At 37.4% G+C, this 25,196-nt stretch overlaps 2 protein-coding genes and 1 long non-coding RNA gene across 4 annotated transcripts; 2 read left to right on the top strand and 1 right to left on the bottom strand.

Moving 5' to 3' along the window:
- Positions 1-1,588: 1,588 nt before the first annotated feature.
- Positions 1,589-13,674, top strand: LOC104610947 (putative beta-1,3-galactosyltransferase 2). Of its 2 annotated transcripts, none has more exons than XM_010277818.3 (11): positions 1,589-2,063; positions 3,296-3,392; positions 3,609-3,673; positions 3,781-3,992; positions 4,101-4,164; positions 9,136-9,208; positions 10,130-10,250; positions 10,997-11,084; positions 11,181-11,306; positions 11,447-11,556; positions 13,041-13,674. In XM_010277818.3, the coding sequence occupies exons 1-11, from the start codon at positions 1,954-1,956 to the stop codon at positions 13,187-13,189; spliced, it is 1,215 nt and encodes a 404-aa protein (XP_010276120.1). In that variant the 5' UTR covers positions 1,589-1,953; the 3' UTR covers positions 13,190-13,674. The 2 variants fall into 2 exon arrangements, with proteins under 2 accessions (XP_010276120.1, XP_088750717.1); XM_088894591.1 differs by lacking the exon at positions 1,589-2,063 and adding an exon at positions 2,126-2,483.
- A 1,951-nt stretch (positions 13,675-15,625) lies between these two features.
- Positions 15,626-16,916, top strand: LOC104610948 (CASP-like protein 2D1). Its single transcript, XM_010277819.3, has 3 exons — positions 15,626-15,810; positions 15,902-16,013; positions 16,333-16,916. The coding sequence occupies exons 1-3, from the start codon at positions 15,626-15,628 to the stop codon at positions 16,600-16,602; spliced, it is 567 nt and encodes a 188-aa protein (XP_010276121.1). The 3' UTR covers positions 16,603-16,916.
- LOC104610949 (uncharacterized) lies at positions 16,633-21,830 on the bottom strand. The gene is made up of 2 exons (XR_737534.3): positions 21,644-21,830; positions 16,633-21,482 (listed from the first exon to the last, which is right to left on the bottom strand). It is a non-coding gene; the product is annotated as an uncharacterized LOC104610949 (long non-coding RNA).
- Positions 21,831-25,196: the final 3,366 nt, after the last annotated feature.

Here is a 25,196-nt window from a genome sequence, read left to right on the forward strand (position 1 = left end):
ATGCACAACGACGAGAAGAAAGGTGAGGTTTTAACCTTTAAATTGGTTTCTTTTATACATTTTGTTTTCTACCATCGACATACCAATTTTATAAGTCATCGATTTCAGCAACCTTGAGATGATCTATTGTAATCAAATTCGTTTTCTTTCTGATCATATTCTAACCTAGTCCAAACCGACCATTTACACGAATTTTTGGGTTTCAGAGCTCTCTCTCAGTTTAATTTGGATACGCCGACAAAAGATGGAAGGGCGCTCAACAAACTTTTCCCCTTCTCCTTTCCTGCACGGGCAAACTGATAGCATGATGACGCGTGTCATCTTTACAGTGAAAAGGGGCCCCAACTCACAGGACAATTCCAGAAGCCACGTGATAGAAGATGGAGTCTGTTAGGTGTTCGATCAACACTTAAACAGGGTATATATGATAACCACGTGCCCAGTTGCCAGATGGCCCAGATCTCATCACATGCCTTCAAGTATTTTAATCACAGAACATAACAAATTTAAAAATAAAAAAAAAAAGAAATCTCTCTGTACACTGTAGAAGTCTAGACTAAAGAAGAGGAAAAAATTGCACACGTGGCAAAAAATACAAGCTTTACGTATGGATTATTACTGGTTTGCCCTTGGATGTGTGCTACTGCTTTGCTTATTACTTTGTCTACTAGTTCCTTCCCCTCAAAAACTTTACTGATCCTCTTGTTCAAGAAATTTATAGTTGATTCAGATTGAAGGTCCAGCTGGCAACAATGAGACAAGCTCATTGAAAATATATATATATTCCTAACACTATAACATTTCCCCTGTAGATTTTGGTTTGCTGGAAAGGAAGAAGCACAGGATGGAAGGAAAATGGTCAGACTTGATTTACAAGAGAAAGAAAAGGTAAGAACTAATGAAAGAAACTTAGAGGGTTGACTAACGTGGAGGGAGAACTGTCACTGTACCTTACAATATAGCAAATGACCCAGTAGCCCCCCTTTTTAATACTTTTTGCAAGCGCAAACAAGGACTGGACCAAACACGCCATTACTAACTCGACCCCATTACCCACTAGATCCGGTCGGGTCGTGTCAGGAGTTGAGGATTCACTGTCTGTCCAAATCTGACCCACACATTCATTCAAAATTAATTATCTTGGAAGCAAATGTTGATCTGGGTCAGGTAAATGAGGATCATCTTAAGATGGATCCACTTCAATTCGTTTAATTGGTCAATGGAACCAAATGGGTCATCAGTACCCGTAACGTGGAAACAAAATGCCAATGTATGGGTTTGTTTGGCTTGATTAATCTACTTTTATTTTGTGATTTTTGTTTTTGGGTTTGGATCCATTGGATTGATTTGGGCACGTCCAATTGTCGTATCCGTGGTACGAAGACTGACCGAGAGAAATCCATGTTCATGTTCGTAACGTGCCCAATTCATGCATCTGGATTTCAACGTAAAACAGTAGAAGGGCATTTACGTCATTCAAAACCGTCAAACTAAATCACTGTAGCAACTGATATTTTAAGCAGGGGAAGTTTGTCAAAGGAGTTTCCGGTAATTTGATATATAAGCAGGGCAGTTGGTGGGTCTTCTCGTTCTACGATTGCCGGCTTGTGAAGGACGGAGAGAGGGGGAGAGCTGAACGGAGAGAGAGAGAGAGAGCAAGCAAAGGGAAATAAAAGAAAAAGAAAACTATAAAACTAGAGCTCTCCCTCTTCTCTCTCTACATATATAAATATTATATTTCCTTCCGATCACTCTGTCTGTACCTCACCTCTGAATTTTCGATTTTCCGAGCTCACTGTAAAGCTGATATGGTCCCTATATTCTGCAGACATATAGTTATTTGAATCTGTTTTTCTGCTTTATGTTAAGTTCTTTCTGGATTTGAGATGGGTTTCTCTTTAAAAGGTCTGTTGGTTGGATAAAAAGTAGTGTAGAAGAAGAAGAAGAACAAAAATGTCTTGGAAGAGCAAAGGAGAGCTGCCTTCGAGAAGCGTTGTGTCCCAGAAATGGACCCTTTTTCTTTGTATCGGAAGCTTTTGTGTCGGAATGCTCTTCACTAACAAGTATTTCTTTCTTTTTAATTTTGTTATCTCAAATTTCCAATTTTGTTTGTTTATGAGTTTTTACTTCTGGCTATGGATTGGCCGGCTGAATTTATGAAAATTTTCTCCCGCAGAGTTGGTAGCTCTCTTGAGAACAATTTCTGGTCCATTTGTTTTCAGATTTCTCATATTTGTTACTTTTTTTATTCTGTCGAGTAACTAGTGCGTATTTTATGGGTGATTGATTTTCGAAAGTTCTTATGTTTTCTGGTGGCTTTGATTGTTTTTAGTTGGGTTGCACAAGTTCTTCAAAGTTTTTGTTTCTGGAATTTTCTTCCTTTATTTCTTCTTCCTTCTCTTTGAGGAATTTTCTCATTCAGATGTAAATGTTGAGATAGATCTGAGTTTGGATCTAATTTTACAGAATTCTGTTTTGAGAAGGTAACTGGTTATACTTCTCATCTTCTGTATTACAGTAACAGATAAATTCAAGTTTAAATATACACGAATTTCTTTAACATTGTCGGCAGTTTTTTAATCAAGAATTTTCCAAATCTCTCTTACTGGTTACTTTCTTTTATATCTCGGGCCAACTGGGTAGATCCGTGCACTTGGCGAAACTCTGATATCCTTTTTTCCTCCATTCCATCCTCCCCCAGTTCTCAAAATCCCAACCCAACAAATATCTGCGTAGCTCTGTCTGAAATATATGATTTACTTGGGATATGTCTTGTTTATGTCTGTAGTATTTGTAACTGGCAGTCCATGTTCAAATTTTCTTTTGATTTCTCCATATGTGGTTTTGTTCTGCGAACTAAATTTGCCTCTCGGGGCTGGGGTAGGGGTTTCCTTCTTTTTAATTCTACTTCTTATGCTCTATTTATCCATTTTACTTTCTGAAGTCTGAACATATAATGAAGTGGGTTTTTAATACTTTGTCCATCCACACTGTTTGCCTTCATATCTTTTGCTTATCTCGCAACAAAATTTTGAAATGGGGTTCACTTTATTAAGTTTCACAGTTTTGTTTTTGTTTTTGAAGGCAAGAATTTCACAGTTTCGTTTTGATTCTTATTCGCGTTGCTTAAATCATTTTATGCTTCATATGTTAGACTTATAAATAATTTACTCTGGTTTTCCTAAAATTGGAGTTTTTTAGTCTTAGCCATGTTTTTGTAGGATAGTGTGAAATAATTTCTTGAGGTTGTTGGTTATGTATATACCATATTAATCATTTGCCTTTTTGATAACAGAATGTGGGCAGTACCTGAAACCAAAGGTTTTACAAGGATAAACAGCGTGGAAGATGAAAAGCTAAAGTTAATTTCAGAGGGTTGTGATCCAAGTTTTGTGAGTGTATTTTCCCTATGGTTCTTTTTAAGTTTAGTCTACCTTGGAATTGAGGGCTAGGTCATAAAAGATGCAACAAAGTGGCAATATCCTGAGAAAACTGCTCAAAAAGTTGCTTTCACTAAAGTTGGTTTTGTTTTCCTTATTTAGATTTCATATATCCCAAACTAGAAGTTTATTATGTTGATAATCGATGTCCATTTTTTTCTCCACCAGAAGGATGTAAAGCGTGAATCCAAGGACATTATAGGGGAAGTATCAAAGACTCATTATGCCATGCAGTAAGCTAATATTGGATGATTTAAATGGATTATGTTTGTGTATTATTCCTTGGTATTTGTATGGATACAGTGCAAACTTTACAACTGTAATGGTTAATGGAATGCAGAACACTGGATAAAACAATTTCAAACTTAGAGGTGGAATTAGCTGCTGCAAGGGCTGCACAGGAATCTATACTAAATGGTTCTCCAATATCTGAGAACCTGAAGGTTACTGAATCAACAGAGAAAAGAAAATATTTTATGGTCATAGGAATTAATACTGCTTTTAGCAGCCGGAAACGAAGAGATTCAGTTCGTGCCACCTGGATGCCACAAGGTATTTTGAGTTATTTTCTGTTTTTGTTTTACATTATAGTTTCTTTTAATAATTCTAATAATTCTTCCTTTGCTTGCTCTAATTTGAATTTTGTCAAAAAAAAAACAGGTGAAAAAAGAAAGAAGCTTGAGGAAGAGAAGGGTGTCGTCATTCGTTTCATTATTGGTCACAGGTGAGAGGTCAAATTTCTCCTAAAGATGATCTCAGTTGTGAAAACAAATGTCTAATATTTAAACTGTTTTATAATAGCAACTATTTTCTTCTCCAAAAGTCATTTCAAAGTTGATACCCTTTGGTGTGAGGTTACAGTTATGATCATTTCTTTTTAATCTCAACTTTGGTATTAGATGCACCCTATAAATTGTTAAGCAGGGGCAGAACTAGGAATTTTTTAATGGGGGGGGGGGCATGTCTCCCCTAGGTCCCCCTAGCTCCGCCCCTGTTATTAAGACCATATATATACACACATATACATATTCATATATAATCCTCAGGTCCATTGACAAAAAAAAAAAAAAAATCCTTGGATCCTATTTTTCTTTTCCACCATGCCTTTTTCCTTATCTGGACTTGTTTCTGTCCTTTGTAATGATAAAATGCTTCTTGCTTTAATATAAAAGTTAAAAGGAGAATGTTATGTACACAAAGTACAGAAAGAAATATATGTTGAAAATTAAGAAAGAATTCAACTAGTCAGAGTATACCCTTCCTTTAGAGAACCACCATCATCTATGCCTTGCCCCAACTATATGGGGTTGGCTACATGAATCCTGTTTCGCCATTCCATTCTGTTTGGTCCCATCTCCGTTGTTAAATTATGGGTGACCCTCCCTTTAGAGAATAAGTCCACTAATTCACAGGCCTAGTGAAGAACATACGAAAGGAGATGCCCACATAAGATAAAGATCATGATTCATACTAAACATGAAATCATCATGGACATAACAACTCTCTCTCCAACAGGAATTTTGATATGCTGAAGAAATAGTACCAAACACAACCACCTTTAGAATTTAACTCGAGTAGTTAATTCTTCATATATTTATCCATTAGTGTGTGTAAGTCCAAACTTATTCCTAGCCTTATCAGAAGGCCAATCTCCTAATGTTGTTGGACCAACCTTTGTAATGGTATGCATCTCTAACCACTCCATGCCTTAAACTCTTAATGTCAGTTGATACTTAACAATGTTCCAAAACTACTATGTTGTTTGGTGTTCTTTCCTCTTTCAGTCTGCATATGAGTCTAGACTGTCAGAACACGCTAATTTAGAGCTTACTCTAAGCCTTCTGTCCATAACAAACTTCTCTAGTTGTTTAAATGAGTAACCTGCAACTTAGCGGGTGGATCTGGCGGTTGGTTGATGCACTTGGAATAAATCTTCTTATCAGATCACCTCCTGGTTCCCTTAGAGATTAGGCCATGTTTGGGTAAGCTTTGGTTATGGTGCTTCATGAAGCACAAAATCAATGACACATTTGCCAAATATTGCTTTCATTTGGGTGGTTTTATATGGCTGCTATCACACCCAATTGTTTTGTGCTGACACCTTTGGTAATAATTTTGAAACTAAACCAGCCATTACCAACTTTATACACCAGCATGATGACTTCAGCCATCTAATGTTTCTCACCACTTGCTGGAGATAATGTTACAAACAATAAAATATTAGGGGACATGCAATTAGAAGGGATCCAACGTAGAAGAAATTGACATAAGCCACCTGAATTTCTATTTGAGTATAACATTATCAGCCTACGCCTTACTATTTTGAGAAAAAGGTAAATTAAATTGTATTAGTATGAAAATATCAATGGTCCTGTACAATGAAATGCTGTACAAATATAATCACATTTAGGCTATGTTTGGTTTGAAGGAAAAGGTAGGAAAAGGAAGGAAAAGACAGGGAAGCCTATACAAGGTTTGTAAAGGTTTTCTTATCTTTTCCATCCTTTCACTGCATTTTCCTTCAAACCAAACATAGCCTTAGGGACCCCCAAAAAATTTCACCCTAAAAAGTTGCCGAAAAAAACTCGTCTTTAAATGCATTTGTTATAGACATCCAACCCTTAATTCTTCCACTACAAATTAACAACTCCAGCCTCAGATTTCGCTTTTTGCTCAAAGGCCCGGTTATTTTTTTCATGCCAAATGGCCCAGAAAATGCACTTGGAATAGCTGACCATGGGTGTCTTCCTTTTTTTGACATTCCTGAGACCTTCCATCCTTGATACAAATTGGTTTGAGGACTCAGCTTCCAAATTGCAGAATGGGCGCATCAGGTTGGGATGTTAAAACCCTTCCTTAACAGCATTTCTTCTGTGAGGCATCTCTCCCAGGTCATTTGACTTTTAGAGGTGCAACAGCTCCCAAACAGCTCTGCTTGGAAACTGCTCTGTCTGTGCTCTTCCTCAAGACCTTTGTAGAGAGACTTAACTGAGAATATTCCTGACTGTGCCCACCTCTAGCTTCTTGAGTCTACCGACTGCAAATCTAACTTCTGATTCTGGATCAAAGGGAGAAAATCAGCCACCTGATCCAACTCCCAGTCATTGAAACTCCTAAAAAATGTTTCCATATTACCTACTGCCTTCCATCTGATAGCAATCAGCAACTGATGCTTGTTGGTTTTCAGCCACGTTGAAAAGAGTTGGGAATCTGTCCCTTACGGTTCTTTCACCACACCAAGGATCTGACCAAAAGCTCGGTCTTCTTCCATTACTAACCCTGTATTTAATCCTCTCAATGAAGTGGGAGTAAGCTTTGTAAATACCTTTCCAAAATCCACACCTATGCCTTAAATATTACATTATAGTTTTGAAATGGATGGTAGAATCCATCGTATGGACACCAAAACAGATGCGGAATGGGTGGGCGAATTTCAAAAATTTTCTACCTGCCTTTCAACTGGGAATCACATTTCCTAATTTTAGAATCAAGATTCAAGGATCCTACTTGAACCAGAACCGAACCAAATCAGAACCAAAAAGAAAAGGGAGTAATTATACCTGATCCAGAGAAACAATATCTCCCAAAGTTGGTGTTTACACCCAAAGAAGGCCAAGATTTGCTCCTGCTAAAGATGACACAACAACTGTGGAACAGAACTAGCAGGGTGCGTCCTACACACCGAATCCTTCACAAGAATTCTTTGGATGACAATGAGCACCAAAACCGAACCAGCCTTTCAACAAAGACTGATATCAAGAACTTTTCTTGATCTTTCTCTGATAGAGAAAAACGAACTGTGACAGATGGATGGCGGTTGCAACTGGAGGGAGCTAGAGAAATAGATGGCGAACTGCTTTTCTTTTCTCTAGGGTTTCTGAGATCCTATCTCACAAAACTGCAGGATGTGTTCTTTTTCCCTAGGGTTCGAATTCTTGTAAATCGATTAGGGTTTCCTCCAGTTGCTTAATGATTAAGAAAGGATTTCCTGATCATATCAGGAGTTGCCCCTTATCCAAATCTGTATTTGGATTATGACTCTTCTTAATCCTATCTACAGATTAGATAAGCTTTTGGGCTCATCCTAATCTCAGATCCGCCCCTTAGTAATGACTGATCAAATCAGCCTAGTTCGAAATGGGCTCTAGGCCCAATAAGGTTATGTGCTCAAAAGTCTTCCAAACTGCTACTCAGTTGGGCTTCTTTGTATGGCATGGGACCCAAGCATTGATCTACACACCAGCCACATGGGTTCGGCTCAGCCTTTGTTACAAAGCCTGGCCGAATTCACTGGAGAGCCCAGTGAACCCCCTGAGCTCATCACATGGACCCTATGGGCCCAACACTTACACTAAGTGGTTCCTGGGCCAAGCCATCTTATAAAAACCCAGGGACTGTGGGCAGGTGCAAGATTAGCGCATCAGGTATCATCCCAAATGGCCTTACACTTAACCTCTCAGCCCATAATGATCAAGCACTGCCCGACAACAGAGGACCTCTCCCTCGGCTGCAAGGAACAGTGCTGCACTCTCCACTTACATGGATCCCGGGAATTAAAACCATTTGCAAACAATTTTGAAACCATACTTAAATATATATCATATATATAAATTTTGCAAAACAAAATTCCAACGATTGAAATCATCTGCCGGCAGTTTGGTTTCCATCAGAGAGAGTGCATCCCCGATCATTACCTTTGTCCGACAAAGGGGCTGATCCCGTCACTATGATCACCCACTCAGATGAATTCTCAGACTGTCCCAACATACCCAGGTTTTGACCCCCGCTAAGGATATCACTGATTGGCATATCAAAGACAACCCAATCTGACCCCTAGTGCAGTACCATAATCGGGTCTAGGGATCAGGTGTAACTTTCCAGTTTTGCCCATCAATCTCCAAGGTCCAGGGCAATACTGAAAATCTGGTCTGGTTCAAGGGTTCAATTAATCCTATACTACATGTGCCTTGTGTCTCACCTTGGCGGCTAAGACAAGCCACCCCAACAGTTGGCAGCACACCAGTGTCAGCCTTGGCAGGATAAATCTCCCCAGACTTATCCAACGGCTGTGAACATTTAAAACCAACACAAGTCTCATTGAGTGTCCAGTTTTAGGGTCTTAGATAGAAGTATACCACACAACATGAATCAAACATGTACTTCATTTATTTACATTAAATATCAAAAGTACATCAAAAACTGATTGAAGCTAAGGGCATACAAAAACTGTCCAACAAGTTTCAGTAGAATTTGTCTTGAAGGACCACAATTCTCCTATATGGAATGTTGAGTTGGCTGGATCTTTTTGAAGGGTACTCATGTGATCATGGAACATATTTACCTTGGCACCAAAATCTCATGTGATCATGTGATCATGTGATCATTATAGAACATATCCTTTGTTCTCTTGAGATATCTATATGCATTTTGACTGAATATTTCCAAATATCCTTCATTCTTACTACCTTTTCAAGTTGTGCATTTGTTTAACTTTTGTAGCATGCACTTTTATAGACATATAATATTTCTTCTATTTTCTGAGTAATAAAATATTTCTTCTATTGATGGTGTTAATCCTCATCTTATCACTATATAGTTATGAGCATAAAATAACATTCGATATTCAAGAAATTTATGTTTGTTCGTTTTGCTGATAAAAAATTATGTTTTTTTTTGCTGGATATTTTGTCGCTAGTGCTACATCTGGTGGCATTTTGGATAAAGCTATCGAAGCAGAGGATAGAAAGCACGGAGACTTCCTGAGGCTGGTATTGCTGCTCACCCTTTTTGGTTATCTTTATGATTCATTGGTTATCTTTATGATTCATTTATTTGCAGTGCAAATCTGAACTGTATACAAATTTTGCACCCGGTTCAGTTTTGAATCTGTTTGTTTCTTACCATGATTGCACTCCTACTTGATAAAAAGTTTGTACTTTTTGTCTCATTTGCACTTGTCGACAGTGCAAATTTTGCACCACCTTCCTCTTACATTGATTCTCATATAAAGTGGGGACCACATCATCCTCATACCTTCACTCTCGTACCTTCACTCCCTTTCATATAAAGTGGAAACCGCATTATTTTACTTCTCACGAACAAGCAGGACAAAGCCAAATATGAAGCAAAAACCAGAGTTTACACAGCCTATTTGCACTCCCATGCATTTACACCAGTGCATTTCATATGCACTGCAAACAAACTGAGCATTAGGGGTTTCAATGGGTACTCCATTGGCCTAATGTCCTATATACTTGGCAATGATTTGTAGGGTCTGTGTCCACATTTATTGGATCTAATCATAATCAGGTCCAATCCAAGAGCATATGAATCTGGGACTTTTTAGAAGGGAAGCAACTAAATTCACTTCTTACCTTTTGTTTTTAACTGTATGCATGCATCAATAAATGTTAGTTATCGGTGTATTTCTATAAGAAAATGTTAATTTTCAGTACTTAATTATTTGGGGGCTTGAGTCTCGAACAACTTGTCTCATACCTGGACCCAAAAAGATGCATATAATGGTCTGCCTCCATTGTGTGTAGACCCTGATTATTGAAGCTTCTAGATTTTTTTCCTATTAATGTCGCATGCACATACACACACGTTGGAAGAATTTTCTTTACTTTTTTGATCTGTAAATAGCAACATATGGTCATCAAATCTCTGTGTTAATATCACATCTGCAGGAACATGTTGAAGGGTACCTTGAGTTGTCTGCTAAGACAAAGACATATTTTACTACTGCTGTTGCTCTGTGGGATGCGGATTTCTACATCAAAGTTGATGATGATGTCCATGTAAATATAGGTAAGAAATTTTGACTGTTCTCTCTATTCTTTACCTTGATGTATGTATATAAAAAGTGATGTTTTATGATTTTCTATAATAAAATGAAGATCAACAGTATGTGATTGATACTGATTTTCAGCTGCTTCAGAAATGTCACCATTTGCTGTTGAATCATAAAATGACATTTTATGAATGCTTTTTATTTGTTTTAGCGGAAATCATGTGCATTGACATTGCTGTCTTGCTGAGAATGGTTGTGTCCAATAACTCTATGCCCTAAATTTTTCCTATTGCTTGATTGGGTTCAGATAAAAAATTGGAAGTTATGGATTATCTTTTCCATACATCCTTTTTTATCCTGTTCTAAATAATATACAAAAAGAAAAATGTGATTGGATGATCTTAGATTGATAAGCACAACCACTGGTTGTTCACCCTCATTAATTGAGTATTGTATTTGCTCTGGACTTAAATGTATTTGAACTATATTTTGAAACCTGAAACATGGCCGCCAAGTCTAAAATGACCTACTTCCTAAAATGTGCCCCCTTTTTAACAAAATTAAAGTAATTCATCTTGTAAGTTTTTATAGATATTATCTTGACCTCCTTTGCAAAATGACCAAAGCTTGAGTTGCTTTTGATCTACAGAGATTTTGACTTATTTAAGAATGAACTTGAATTTGGTCATGTAAAAAGTTGCATCGTTGTAATGTTTGTTTATCCAATATGCAACTGACTTCATCAGCTTCTAAATTTCTGTAGCAACACTGGGGATGACTTTAGCTAGACACAGGTCAAAGCCCCGTGTCTATATTGGATGCATGAAATCTGGTCCTGTCCTTGCTCAAAAGTAAGCAAATCTATCCTAAAAACATCCAGTATCTTCTTTCAGCTGGTTTTTGAGAAATTGCAATTTGGTCTTATTTGGCACTTTATCATTGAACAGGGGAGTAAGGTACCATGAACCTGAATATTGGAAATTTGGGGAGCAGGGGAATAAGTATTTTCGGCATGCTACTGGTCAGCTGTATGCGATTTCAAAAGATTTGGCTACTTACATTTCAATAAACCAGTAAGGGCCCCCTTCTTTTTTCTTTTTCTATTTTAAACATAGATCTTATCAGGAAGCTTTGGATATATTTGGACCTGAAGATTTTCAAGCCCATCTAACTAGTCCAATAATGTATACTATGTATGACATGGAAATTGCAGGCATGTGCTGCACAAGTATGCTAATGAAGATGTTTCACTAGGAGCTTGGTTTATTGGCGTAGATGTCGAGCACATTGATGATAGGAGATTATGTTGTGGCACCCCACCTGGTATGTACTGGTTTACTTGAAATACTGTTGTTACTTGAAAATGGTGGGTGACCATTTCAAGAAATAAACTATGAATATGAATGGGTGGTAATATGGATGCTGATCTTTCATGCATGAATCAAGGATCCATTTAATCAGATATAGGTTAATTTAATGATGGAAGTTAACTTAATTGAATAACAGTAACCATATGATATTTTATTATTTTTGGAAAATGAAGAAAATTGTTGAAACTACATGGCATGAACAAACCTAAAAATAGATAACAGTTGGGTTGCTCTATTGCGACATGGGTGACCAGGGTTAAAATCTTGGAAACAGCCTCTGTGTATCTGCAGGGTTTAGGCTGCGTACATCTTGTCCCTCCCTAGACCCCGCATTGGTGGGAGCCTTGTGCACCAGGCTGCTCTTTTTATAGATCTAATGAATTTGAAGTCGGGAAACAAACTAGCACAGGGCCTGGAAGGTTATAAGAAGATATGAAGGACAAGAATCTATAATTTTTATGTATCATCATCATGATATGCTTTTACAACTTGTGTCAGTTTCAATCAGACTGATCAAAACCAAAAGGACACTTTTGTATATTTTTAAACCAAAATGTTATATATGAGCAAATAACTGATATTTATATTCAATTGTATATATTTAATAGTGAAAATCCAGTTTCTTGCTTATGATATATTGCACATAGCCCTTAAACCAAAAGAACACTTTTACTAGCTTATGAGAAGCTACAAGGAGGCTTCTTCTTCTTCCCCTTTCCAAAGTAGGGTTTCCTCTTGTATAAGAGAGTCTTTTTTTTTCCCTTAACTGACATGCTTTCCCACATTCAAGTCCCCTTGTTTATATTTATTTCCTTGTGAACGGTCCAGTTTGGTTTAACCTGCTCAGGTTATCAAATATCAAATAACCAGGTGGTCATCCGAGCTCCTACAGCCTCTACTTGGCAAGGGGCCTGGTTCCTAGCACTTCCAGTCTGACTGGCCTGAACTCTAGATAAAGCACAAAATTGTTTCTATTAAATCCAAACAACTGAAGAGTGGGGGAATAGAATAAATTGTTGATTGTGGTGAGAGAAACAGTGAATCTTCTGCCAACTCAACGACCAGACCTCTCTATTATTGGGCTACCACTAGGATGTGCTATATGCTAAAATTCATGCTGGTTGAATGGTTTCAGCTTCTAAATCATGGTTTTGAATCTTTTGATATATATCTAAACTTCAGTTAATTTAACTGTCAAAGTTCTTTCTCTGATAGTTATGATACCTATCAGTATGATTTTTGTGCTGTGGCCCATCTGGGATGTGGTTCATCAATTGAACCACTCAGATTGACCAAATGTTTATTTTATGTAGCTGGACTCCATCAAACATATATTCCCTCAAATAAATGTAGGAAAGAAAATAACATTCTTTATCCAGTATCACCTAGCATCACACATTTGGAAAACAAGTTGATGATTTTACCTCTTACCTGCAGATTGTGAGTGGAAGGCTCAGGCAGGCAATGTATGTGCTGCTTCATTTGATTGGAGCTGCAGTGGGATTTGCAGATCTGCTGAAAGAATCAAGGAGGTTCATCAGCGGTGCGGGGAAGGTGAGAAGGCTCTATGGAGTGCAGTCTTCTGAGCAGTTTGGAATCCTTCCAAACTCTGGAAGGACAAGCTTGAGAAAGCAAGAAGATGGTACTAGTCTTCTGGTTTATGTATGTAGTTGGTATAGGAAATGTACGCATATCAAAATGTAAAATTATAGTGAGAAAGTGAGGCCTTGCTGTTGGGGGCCCTTCTCCATTTTAGAAGAGGAGATCTGCTCCTATAGAAGAGGAAGGGAAGGAAGATAAAAAGTCACTACCCATTCTTTAGCTTGGAGGGCCATTTTGTAAGTTATGTCTGTCATGGCTACTGAGCTTCATAATAAGTGCCATTCCTTACATCAGCTTTTGCTGCCTTTTGTTTCATAAATTAATGGATCTTGTCTTGGTCTTTGATGGGCTTTGGCTGCTTTTCATAATTGTAACTAAGATGACGGAGATGCTCACTTTCGATGGTTTCTTTTCTTCAGTCTGAAGCTACATTAAGTCAAATTGGATGTCTCATGAATCATTTGCCTCACCTGGCTATAAGACCTTGGAGTAGTCTTGACTTTCTTGATATGCATCCTTATTTCTTAGAATATGTTAAGAAGTAAAAAAAAAAAAATCTATTGACCAAAACGCATTCAAACAGAAGAAGAATGTAATTGTGGGTGATGGTTTTCTCGGAGCTTCATGAGGATGGCAATGACTATGCAGAACTTCAGCATAATTTATTTCAGATATAGGTGTGATAAATTAGACACAGACGCGGTACCTCTATATCCTCCAGTTAATCTCAGCTAATTTTGTTTAACCGAGTCCCTCGTAGATAACTCAGGAGAACTGGTATCCGTCAAGTTTTCTCCAAAATTGAGGTGATAGGAGGGGGACATTCTACGGTTGAGGTTCTAGATTGGGTGTCTCGGATCAGTTTTCCTAAGTTGATAGCTCGGGTGAATCATCCAAACTAAACCCAGTTAGTCGCGAGACTTCAGACATGGAGTAATCATTAATGAAGGGCACTTTCTTTCCAAGAACTATGAGAATGCTTGCGAGCATGTGCTGCCAATAATGCCATTCCCATTGAATAATATACTCTGGAAAAGAAAGCAAAAGAACTCATGTTCACTAGATTTCAGGGGATACTCCCTGTAGCACTGGCCCCTGTCCCTCTGAAGCATTGCTTTAGAAGTCAACAAACAACACTGGGGCTATTTCTTTCTTCACCACTGTTTCTGTTCACAAACGTTCGCATTTCTTTCTCCTTTTCAATTGCCGTTTGAGTTTTTTGGTTCTACTTTGGAAATGAGAATGATGATGCAAAACCTCACCACTGTTTCCTACATCCCCCTCTCGGGTTCTTTATAATACCTCTCGGTTCGATATCTATATGGGTGACTGTCTGTAACCGTGTAACAAAGCAAGCAGAACAGCAACAATTACGGAAAGCCAGAATGCTGAACCACATATACATCATTCTAGAATACAAATTTGGACCTAATTTTATGAATGAATTAGAATAGATTGGATATTGAATTGCCAGTTAACCAACCCTAGGACAATTTCTTTCAAACCTCATTGCTATTCTGCCAATTCAATGGATAACTTCCTTTTGCAGCTTCCTATCTAGGTTGGGTTCTGAATTGAGCTCTGATTTTTTTTTTCAAAGGAAAAGGCTAATTTATGAAAACACTCTTCATTTCATGTGATATGAATTGTGACCACTCCCTCTCTCCATTCAATTGTCATGCACCCCACTTTATGACTTCAGCTGAACCTGTTTTTGGTATTCATGACTTCAGTTGACCTTAGTTCCCACAGAGTGAGAAGCTGGGGGGGGATTAATTGGTCAAAGTTCTTCCCGCATCATAGAAACTGCCATCCTATTAAACATTAAATGGGTATCAGGGTATGACAAGTTGCACGGATTAGATTAATGGGTGTGGGTTGGGTGGTACCCATTTAGACCGGTTGGTTGGTTAACTGGGCGGATTGGAAGTTTGGAACCCAATCCACTCAAACCTAAGGCCGTGTCATCCTCTTCTACCTACAGAAAATTAAATACCCGTTTCGTCGATATTCAGTTTTGAGCCTTTAAACATGGAGCAATGCTCCTAGCTTCTTTCAACGAGTTCTGAAATAAGCTTTACAAGCATGCGGTACCAATAATGCCTCTTCGAACCTCCCTTAGACAACTTCAAATAAATCCAATGTGGCTGATTATTATACTTAGAAAAGCAAGCCAATTACTGAATACTCAACCCACTAGGAATGCTCCATCTAGTAAGCATTACTGACTCTCTCCTCCCTCTGGCTTTCCTTTTCAACCCACCACCGACCAAAGGAGATATTTTCTTTCTCCCTCTGGCTCTGGGTTTCTTTTTTTTTTTTTTTTCTTTATCTCCTGTGTTTACCTTGTTCCGTTGTTCTTGTATTTACTTAATTAGATTGCTGTGTTAGAGTGAGTTGCGTGTTATTCTAAACTCAAGATGAGAAATTTTGATGAAAATCCACCCACCTCGAAAAACCATCTCGACCCACTCAAGTTCCTAGATCTCTCACTCAGGATATCTGTAATTCCGCTCAGTGCTGCATCCATATGGGTGACCGTGACAAACAAGCAGGACAGCAGCAGTTATGGAAAGATAGACTTCACCAACCTCACAGGACTCGAGTGAGCTTTCTTTCTCTTCCCTTGTCTCGTCTTTGTTCTCAAGCTTTTTTCCATTCTTTGTTTTGGCTTAGTTAATTGAATTCTACGTCAGGTACATGGTTTGCGTCAATGCCATCTCCGCTGGTTATGGTATTGTTGCTGTTATTTTCTCATGGCTCAGAGGCTTGTTCACTAAAGCTTGGTTTTTCTTTCTATCTGACCAGGTTTTTATTTTACTTTTTAATGCGTTTTCTTGTCTCCATTAATTTTCATTAGTACCTTTATCTTCTCTTCTCAGATTGCAATAACTCTGGACCATACATAAAACTTGGGATCATGGAGTTTCTATATATAACTTGTTTCAGCTCCATATTAGGTTAAAATGAATGGTTGAATTGCCAAAAATCAATATATGCTCCTTTATGTCTAAACTGGATATTTCAGATTTACATGTAGATGCAGAGGAGAATTGCTTATCCATTTACTTGAACCCGTCTATGCAAATTTCAAATTATGCTTGGTTCTGTGGAGTTTCTTGAACAGGTGGTAGCTTATTTAATGGTTACATCGGCCGCTGCTGTGATTGAGATACTGTACTTGGCTTACAATGGTGACAAGGATGTCTCCTGGAGCGAAGCATGTAGTTCTTATGGAAGGTTTTGCAGCAGAGTGAAGGTCGCTTTGGTCCTCCATGCATTGGCCCTTCTGTTCTTCCTCGTCTTATCTCTTATCTCAACTTATAGGGTTTTTAGCAGGTATCAACCTCCTTATGTTGCTTCCGAGGATATGGAAGAAAGAAGGATTAACCATTAAATTCTGCTTCCTTATGTTCCTTCTCTGCAGTTTCTGTTTTTTTTTTTTTCCTTTTTCCTTGGGTTTCGTTTTAGAACAAGTCATAGAGAGCTGGTTACAACTTTGATGCTTAATTTCTTTTACGAAAAAATAAAAGAAAAAATGAATGTAGAAAACTAGAAACTTTATGAAAAAAACAAAGTTATTACCCTGAAGATTTGATCAAAACCCACATTAGAGATGTAGAAAACTAGAAAGTTCTAGTGGGGTATTACCCTGAAGATGCATCAGAGATGGCAATACATTCCACTTCACTTTGTTAATTTGGACAAGTATCAGAACTTCCACTGATTTGAACCATTTAGTGTCGTACGATACTCTATTGATTTCACAGGAATTCTTATATGAGAACAAGTGAGAATGTGATACCCACAATTACACTGCAAGAAATGGTGTGTTTTCCTGCAATCTCAAGGATGAAGCATAAGTGCTACAGTGGATGAGAAATACAGTCAAACAGATTAACTAGAACATTCAGTGAGACAGTTACAAGCTCATAGTTATAGCTGAACTTTGAGTTATCCTCGAGGAGATGAGCCATGCATCAATCAAACAAATTTTAACTAAAAACACTATTCCATGACCCCAAACCTCCATCTTGGGCTTAGGAATGCAGAAGCCAGCTTGCTTGCTGGTAAGGTCTCTGGCTGGTTGTGCAGGGACTTGGGATTGAATCCCACTTTCATCCGGGTTGGGGGGTCTTCAATAAACAAAATGGTCTTTGTTTGTATTAGTGGCTTTAACTTTCTTCTAATCACCTTACCTACGCTACTGGGTGCAACTTTTGTGCCCCATTTGGGAGGAGTTCGGATCTTCTGACTACAACTCATTACTGGCCACATTAATCCAGTAATATCAGTGGTATAAAATACAAGAGATGTTCCTAAGGCTCAGTTTGAAAAGAGTACAAATACAAATTTGTAGAGTGTAAAACCTTGTATTTTGTATGTATTTGCACTATATGTATTTGTATTTGTAGTCCTTTCAAACTGAGCCTAATATGCGGCTGGCAACACATTGCTGACCACATTAATTCAGGAAGATCAGTATATAAAATACAAGAGATGTTTCTAACATGCAGCTGGGTGAATGTGGCCAGCAATGTGTTGTGATTAGCAGATAATCCAAATTCATTTGGGAGGGCTTTTGGCCTTTCACCCAGTGGCTTTTGGCCTTGCAAGGTTAGATCAGATTCAGTCCTAACAAGACCGTGCTCATTTGGTGAAAACCCCACAAATGCTTATATTGAAGTGTGAAACCGGTCAAGTTAGTTTTGGTAGCTTGTTAGGAGTGGCCCAGTTAATACAGTTCAACCAACCAACCCTTAAACCTTCTCAAACGGGCCCTTTGTCCAATAAAGAAAGCAACAAGCCTTGGCGTGCAAGACAGAGGATCAATACCACCCACCACACCACAATAAAAGCAACTTCACGTTCCTACTTTTTTGTTTTCTTGTATGGCTTTTTTTTTTTTTTTTGCTTTTGTTCTTTTCTCCACTCACAAAAAGTTCCCACTTCTTGTCTCCAATGAGCTGGTCGGGTAGTTCACATATCGCAACTAGGGATGCCAGAAGGATCAGGTTAGGTATTGATTTGGTCCCAGTGCTGTAAATGGGTATGGGTTTTATAAGATGGATCCAAAATCAAACCAAGTATTAATCGAGATTATCTAGTTAGATCCGAATATATTTCACATGTATATTTATCTACTAAAAATGACAACTTCAATTTTGATAAACAATCAATCTCGCAGGCAATTTCTTCATATGGAACTATACATGTTGAGCAGTGGTCTCTTATTATATATGGTGGTTTGCATTTGGGAAAAGGATTGCAAAGAAAGTGCCAAAGGTCCTCCTAATCGATCATCACTGGCATTCCACAAATAATCCTTGATGAAAAAATAAATTAAACGCCATTTTTATTTAATGGATACGGATTCTATTTTATTTTATTTTTATAATTTTTTTTAATTTTTGGGTGTGTGTAGCAAATGAAACAAATAGAGGATATCACATATCACAACCTTTAGCTAAATAAATAAATAAGGATGAATAATGCCTTATTTATTTATGTCCTCTCATGAGAAAAAAGACATGCAATGCAGCAGGACAAAAGATTTGATAATCCAAATTTGGAAAAATTTTTACCAGGAAAAACAAGTCAACAGGGTGGAAGGGATGTTTGATTAGAAACATGATATGGCTTACCACCAGGAAAAACAAGTCAACAGTGGGGGCACACCCGATTTTGTGCCCACAGGACTCTACCCACAATACACTGCATTGCAGTTGAAGTAGCAAGCCCATGCTCACACAGTTTCAACGGCCTCTTCTAATCTTGCATTAGGAATATTTACCCATGAATTAAAATACACAAGTAGGGAGATATTCCCAATGCAAGACTGTAAAGGTTGTTCGAACAGACTTTGCTTTGACTGAAGTTGGACTCGCAGCTGAACATGGCTTATTCATATGTTCCTTATTAATGTGATCACTGGTGAGATGTGGGGCTGCAGCATGGTTTTTAAAATCGACCCGGTCAGAGGTCTGGTTGCCCGTTCTGACAAAAAAATATAAAAAAATATCAAAATCGTTTGAATCAAACGGTTCGAACTGTTAATCACCCGGTTTAGCGGTTTACCGGTCAAAATCAACATTTTTTTTTGAGAAAATCCAATTTTGGGAGAAACAAAACCGGTCACCTAAGTGGTTTCTGATTTTTCCGGTCCGACCATCCAGTCCGATCCGGTTTTGAAAACCATGGGCTGCAGTGTTTCGTGGGTAGAATAAGAGCAAGAGTAGAGTCGTAGGGCGTTCCCCGATGTGAATTTTCTGGTTGTGGATTCTGAAAATGAAACTAAACCAACTTGTTTGGAAACAAATTGATTCATAAAACAAGACCACAGAAATATGCTCTTGGTTACGTGTGTTTTTTGTTTCCAAAATTGAAACCAAAAATTTCTTCTTCAATTTTTTTTTTTTTTTGTTTAAAGAACATGTTTTCATCTGTTATTTAAAAACTATTCTACTATATACATTTTGTTTTCGTTTTAAAAACTATTATTTGCTGTATTCAAACACATGTATTATTTTTTTAAACAAAATCTTTTTTTTTCTTCCAAAACAAAAGTATGGTTCAATAACATATTATTATTTTTTTTTGCTGATATAGTAATTTTAAAAAACAAATGAAAACAGAAACATTCTAAGGTGGTCTTTAACAGCATGGTTGCTTTTTTTTAAAACTAAAACAAATCGAACCATGTTCCATGTTGTCGAGCATCTGCTAAATGGCTTAAATCTTTTTATTTTTCTTTTTTGGTCAAATTTAGTCTAAATGGTTAAAATCTAATAGGGACACTTTCAACTAAGCTATATTTGGTTTGAAGGAAAAAGTAGAAAAAGGAAGGGAAAGACGGGAAAACCTATACAAAGTTTGTGAAGGTTTTTTATCTTTTCCATCATTGCGAAAAAATTTAACACCTAAAACGATAGGATGAGAAAAAAAAAATATAAACCCATAAAGATTTAACACCTTTTAAGAAATGAGAAGATTTAACAAAAAAGATTTATTCAAACGGAGAGGGTACACTAAAAGATTTAACAAAAAAGAAAAAGAAAACACCTTTTCAGAAATGAGAAGATTGGAAAAGGAAATTACCTACTCCATTTTGTTAGGAAAATAATTTAGAAAACTTTTCTCTAAAAGCAATATTCTCCATTATCATGCTCAATTAAATAGTTTTTTCTTGGTAAAACATAGCACCATCTCATGCAAGCAAAAATCTGCACACACAACATCATCCAGCTGCACATTAGGAGATCCAGTGGCGGTAAAGTATATAGCAAATAAAAAACAAAGCAAAGGTTTAATCAGTACCCAAAAAAAGGGAAGAAAAAGCTTCCAAGGATAGAGGTTTGAGGAATGCAAATGCTCCCAAAGAGAAACTCTGTGTGCCAGTGTTCTCATGCCTCAATTCAGAATTCGGATCTGCTATTCACAGAGCGCCTCACATCAACCTCACAGCGCGTTTCACCCATGCATTGAGAAGATCTCCTTATGAATAAAAACTCTCAATTATGGAGATGTTCCAGACGTACAACTGAAATGTGCTGTGAGATTGGTGTGGGACGCATTCTGTGAGGAGCAGATCCGAATTCATCAATTCAAATCTCAAGGTAATGAAATGGTCGTTCTGAGATTGGTGTAGGACCCTGCTCCATAGTCCATACCAATACTTTGTGGGTTTGGAATGAATTTCAAAATAAATAAATAAATCAACCCAGTCTGAGCAACATTCTGTTAACGGTATCCCAACCCCTGGATTAAAAATTTCTTGGCCCCAATAACCAAGCCATACCGTTTTTTTTTTTTTTGGTAAATTAACCAAGCCATACTTCACTGTGTACATATTATTTATATTGGTAAAATGGGTATTGAGCCTGGATTTCTCGGCCATCTGGGCCAATCAGGTAACCTGCCCAGCCCAACACCGGGCCACTAAAAACCCTGCTTCAACTTTCAGTATATTATATAGCTCGGAAGTACCAAATTTGCTAAAAGTCTACAACATGAACCGCTTAAGAAAGGATCCACTAAAGATAAACATAGAGAGAGAGAGAGAGAGGAAAAATGAGAAACGAGCTACCTCAAATCAGTATGTTTGGTTTGATAAACAAGAGCAGAGCCACGTGATATTGGCACGGCTCAATCAAACAGCAGAACTCTTGAACACATGAGCACTGCTTTCTAATTGAACCGGACCAATATCCCGTTAAACTGATCAACCAATGCTTCGTATTGCATACATGCTCCTCTTTGTTGATGGTGTGGTCTGGTCTGAGTGAAGGTGAACAAACAGGTCATTAGCCATATTAACATAGAGCAGAATCTGAGATATAAACGAGAACGAAGAAGAAAAGGGGGGGTCGTCAATTCTGTGCCCAAAAGTGCAGCAAAAGGAAGGAGAAAACAATAACAAAAAGGCACAGCAGACATACCTTCCAAGATAGAAGCAGAAATGACGAAATTCTGGGGATGAAGGGGAGGTGTGGGAGAGAGATGTCGGTTGAGAATTCTCTTAACGAGGAAGAAATGGAAGCGGGTAAGGTGGTTTTGAAGAAGCTGCATTGAATATCCCAACGACCCAACAACAAAGGAGGTTGGAATATTTAATTAAAAGTCATAAACAATGAAAACCTCAGCTCTGCACTTAAAGCCAGAGCTTTTAATGTGCATTTATGAGGTGGGGGTGGGGATGTAGGTACTCTTCTTTCCTCATTTAATTTTCTGTAAGACCAATGTTTTCTGGATTCACCTTGTAACAGTCACTGCAAGTTCTTTCTCTCTCTCTCTCTCTGTTAGAGTTTACTTACCCAATCAAAATATATCCTTAGAACTGGGCTTGGGTATTGGCACTAAGCAGGCCCAATTCAAATCAAGACGCAGGTACGACTGACACTCTGCTGTCTTATGCAAAGTCATTTTCTCAGCTCGTCCATTGTCATGGATTCCAGTAAACAAAACTGAAAAACAGACCGTTCAATTGGCATATATGAGTGTCAACTTGCAGGTTATTACTGCACCAAGTTAGCAGCCCAATTTAAACAGGAACTGAAAGTTCATAAATGCAAAATTTTTACTGGGCCTGGGCTATGGCCCGATGATTGGTTAATTGGTGACTCAGAGTCTCAGCAGGCAGCCCAGACCCCAGTTGCAGAATTTAGAGGGGCGTTGGGGGAGCATTGCCATTCTGGAATCGGATTCTATGTTGTAGAATGTAGAAGGAATCACATTATAGTAAGAATCTGGTGCATCTGTTTTGGATTCTACATGAAGATTTGATGATCAATTTGATTTTAGAATAGTTCTCTATCTACAGCCCAATTCTGAGCTTTCTGACAGTGGATTTTGGTAGAGTTATCAAATGGCCCCTGAAACTCAACAAGATTTTTCTGTACATATTTTATATTTACTTTCTGAAAGAAAACTGAAAGCAATAAATGAGGAGATATAAGGGGTCAGAGAGGAAGGATGAAAGAAATTGAAGTGGTAAACAGATCGTCCAAACTTCCATCTTGGTGCAAGATTAATAATCTAACCAACTTTCTTATGTTAGATAGTTGAATCCGTAGAGGGTCCAATCCCAGTTCAACTTGGTCCAACTGTCTGGTCAAGATTTCAAAACATTGCTTAATATACCAGGAATATAATAATAATAATAATAAGTTGTATGGAGTTAAAGAGTTTGATTCCAGAAATGCTCTAAACACGTCAGGGGATTTTGATAAAAATAAATCCTTTACCTCTCCTTCATCTTATTGAAGCGGAAATGATTTCAAACCCAAAGTATTTCAGTTGAAAAAGAGTTTTCTCCCCTTCATGGAGAAATAGATGCATCCTAATTTTTCTGGTGTTCCATTTAGCATATGGAAAACAGACCTAAATGGATGAGAATCAGTATGAGACCATGAGTATTGTGGGATATGAATCCAAAAGATCAACCTCTGTTTGTAAAATAATTTATAGAAAATCATTTTCCTACAATAATTACTACTCTGGAAAATAATCCTTTTCCACCATCATATTTTGACAACCAAAGCTTTTCTTTTTTTTTTGGCTTCCATAGGGCTATACAACGGGGGTAGTCCATCCCCCAAACTCATGACTCCCCTCCCAAATCCCAGTACAGGCGGATTAGATCCCAAGTCTTTGCTACAATCACAGACCTTATTAATCGGCCAGGTGGCACTTTGTAAGACAATCGAAATTCAAAGTATCAGAAACGCAAAGAGTATCGAAATGACAATTTTAAAAGACATATAAAGATATATTTTCAATATACATGAATATAGTGGAAAAAATAAAATATGATAGAAAAGTTCCAATAAATCACCCCCCCCAAAAAAAAGAATACATCAACAACACTAAATCCAAGTCTTCACATATGCTATCAATGTGTGTGTATCTCATGTGTATATATACCTCATTTATAGAACTAAAGGCATGCATGTACATCTTAATCCTTTGGAGATCAATATTGTTCTTATTAATTTTTACAAATGTATAATTTTAACAATTAATTATTTGCTTTTTACTTTTATAATGAATGTGCACTAAGAAGAAGAAATGACTAAATGTTAAAAATTAAAACATATATATTTTTTATAACCAAGAATGGTTTAGTGGTTAACTTGTTGCGTTTTACACCTTATTGATGCAAGTTCAAGTCTTGTTACTTCTCAGGCCTTATTTGTTTCTTGTTAAGTTATTAATTCGGGTAAGTTTTCTTTTATGCACATACCTGTGTTCTTTTATCATGAATTTTTTCTTTGTTGCCATTTCTATCCTTGCCTCAATCATTTACCCGTGACCTTTTTGTAAGGGCATTTTAGTCTGATTAGTTTTGACCTTTACCTCTCTTAGTGGGAAAGTAAGTTACCTATTTAGTGGAAGGGTATGCCTTTCTTAGATAAGTGACAAAAAAAAAAAACTTATCTAAGGGAAAGTTTATTTATCATGTAAACCACACAATTTTTTTCAAATGAATGCATGAAAAGATTTTATTATTATTATTGCTCCATAGATCTACACAACAGGATAGCTTAGGTGGCAACAGGATTTGATCCTATGCCTCCATCACAACTAACCCATGTATTGAAAATATCTCCATATTTACATGCTTTTTTATAGAGAGATATTTTTAATATAAAGCTGCCAGGGACTATGCGAATAGTATAAATACGGTTCTGTGAAGACTAAATCGGATTTTCTAAGAAAGAGGACTTATTGGGATAAATATAGGAATTAATAAGAATAGTTTATTTTCTACTTTATACAATAAAGTTAAAATCACCTTAGAATTTCTGAAAAGGTAAAATAAGTACATAACATTGATGGCATGGTAATGGCAATAATAGATGGAAAGGTTGTTGTTGTGATTAGGTAGGTTAGTGTGGAGGTGGGTGAAGACAGATCTGAAAATTCAACCTGTGGTAAGTGGTATTGTGGTAAATCTATGAAGATATATAGACTTTGCCGACTTGACAAGCTAGCATTTTCTTAAAAGTAGGAATTTTTATTTCGGTAATGATTTTAAAAGTAAAAATTTGTTGCAAGCTACCAGGTTCGCTTTAACCGAGAAAAACAAGAAAAAAGGTTTCCGCAAATGGCGGTTGGAACGGTGTGGGCACGGACTTGCCCTGACGTAGGCCAAAACCTGAACCAGAAATTGCTTTCATAAAAATCTGAATCAGATTAAATAATAAATATAATTAATTGTGGACAGTAATTTAATTCTGGTTTAAGTTTCCTCTGTTTTCCCTTTCGTTTTTGGACGAGAAATCATGTTCATGGTGGTTTTGAAACGAGTAATCTGTGCATCGAACAGGTCTCCCCTAATAAAGAATTAAAGTGGTTGTGAGACATACTTTATGTATGTTTAACATGGGGCATTATTATGGTTAAACAACTCCTGACACAACCATCAAAATGCAGCTAATTAATCAGGACTCGGGGTTTGTTTGATTTGCAGAAATAGGAGGCTGGAATCAG

The sequence above is a fragment of the Nelumbo nucifera genome, chromosome 1, assembly GCF_055504915.1.
Source record: "Nelumbo nucifera cultivar China Antique chromosome 1, China Antique-T2T, whole genome shotgun sequence".
NCBI lineage: Eukaryota > Viridiplantae > Streptophyta > Magnoliopsida > Proteales > Nelumbonaceae > Nelumbo > Nelumbo nucifera.

What these genes read in the sequence shown, in the direction of transcription:
- LOC104610948 (XM_010277819.3), top strand. Translation starts at nt 15,626, where the DNA reads ATGAGAAATTTTGATGAAAATCCACCCACCTCGAAAAACCATCTCGAC. An exon ending in ACCAACCTCACAGGACTCGA is followed by an intron (nt 15,811 to 15,901) that starts GTGAGCTTTCTT and finishes ATTCTACGTCAG; the next exon opens with GTACATGGTTTGCGTCAATG. An exon ending in TTTTCTTTCTATCTGACCAG is followed by an intron (nt 16,014 to 16,332) that starts GTTTTTATTTTA and finishes TTTCTTGAACAG; the next exon opens with GTGGTAGCTTATTTAATGGT.
- LOC104610947 (XM_010277818.3), top strand. Translation starts at nt 1,954, where the DNA reads ATGTCTTGGAAGAGCAAAGGAGAGCTGCCTTCGAGAAGCGTTGTGTCC. An exon ending in TGCCACCTGGATGCCACAAG is followed by an intron (nt 3,993 to 4,100) that starts GTATTTTGAGTT and finishes AAAAAAAAACAG; the next exon opens with GTGAAAAAAGAAAGAAGCTT. An exon ending in GGTCCTGTCCTTGCTCAAAA is followed by an intron (nt 11,085 to 11,180) that starts GTAAGCAAATCT and finishes ATCATTGAACAG; the next exon opens with GGGAGTAAGGTACCATGAAC.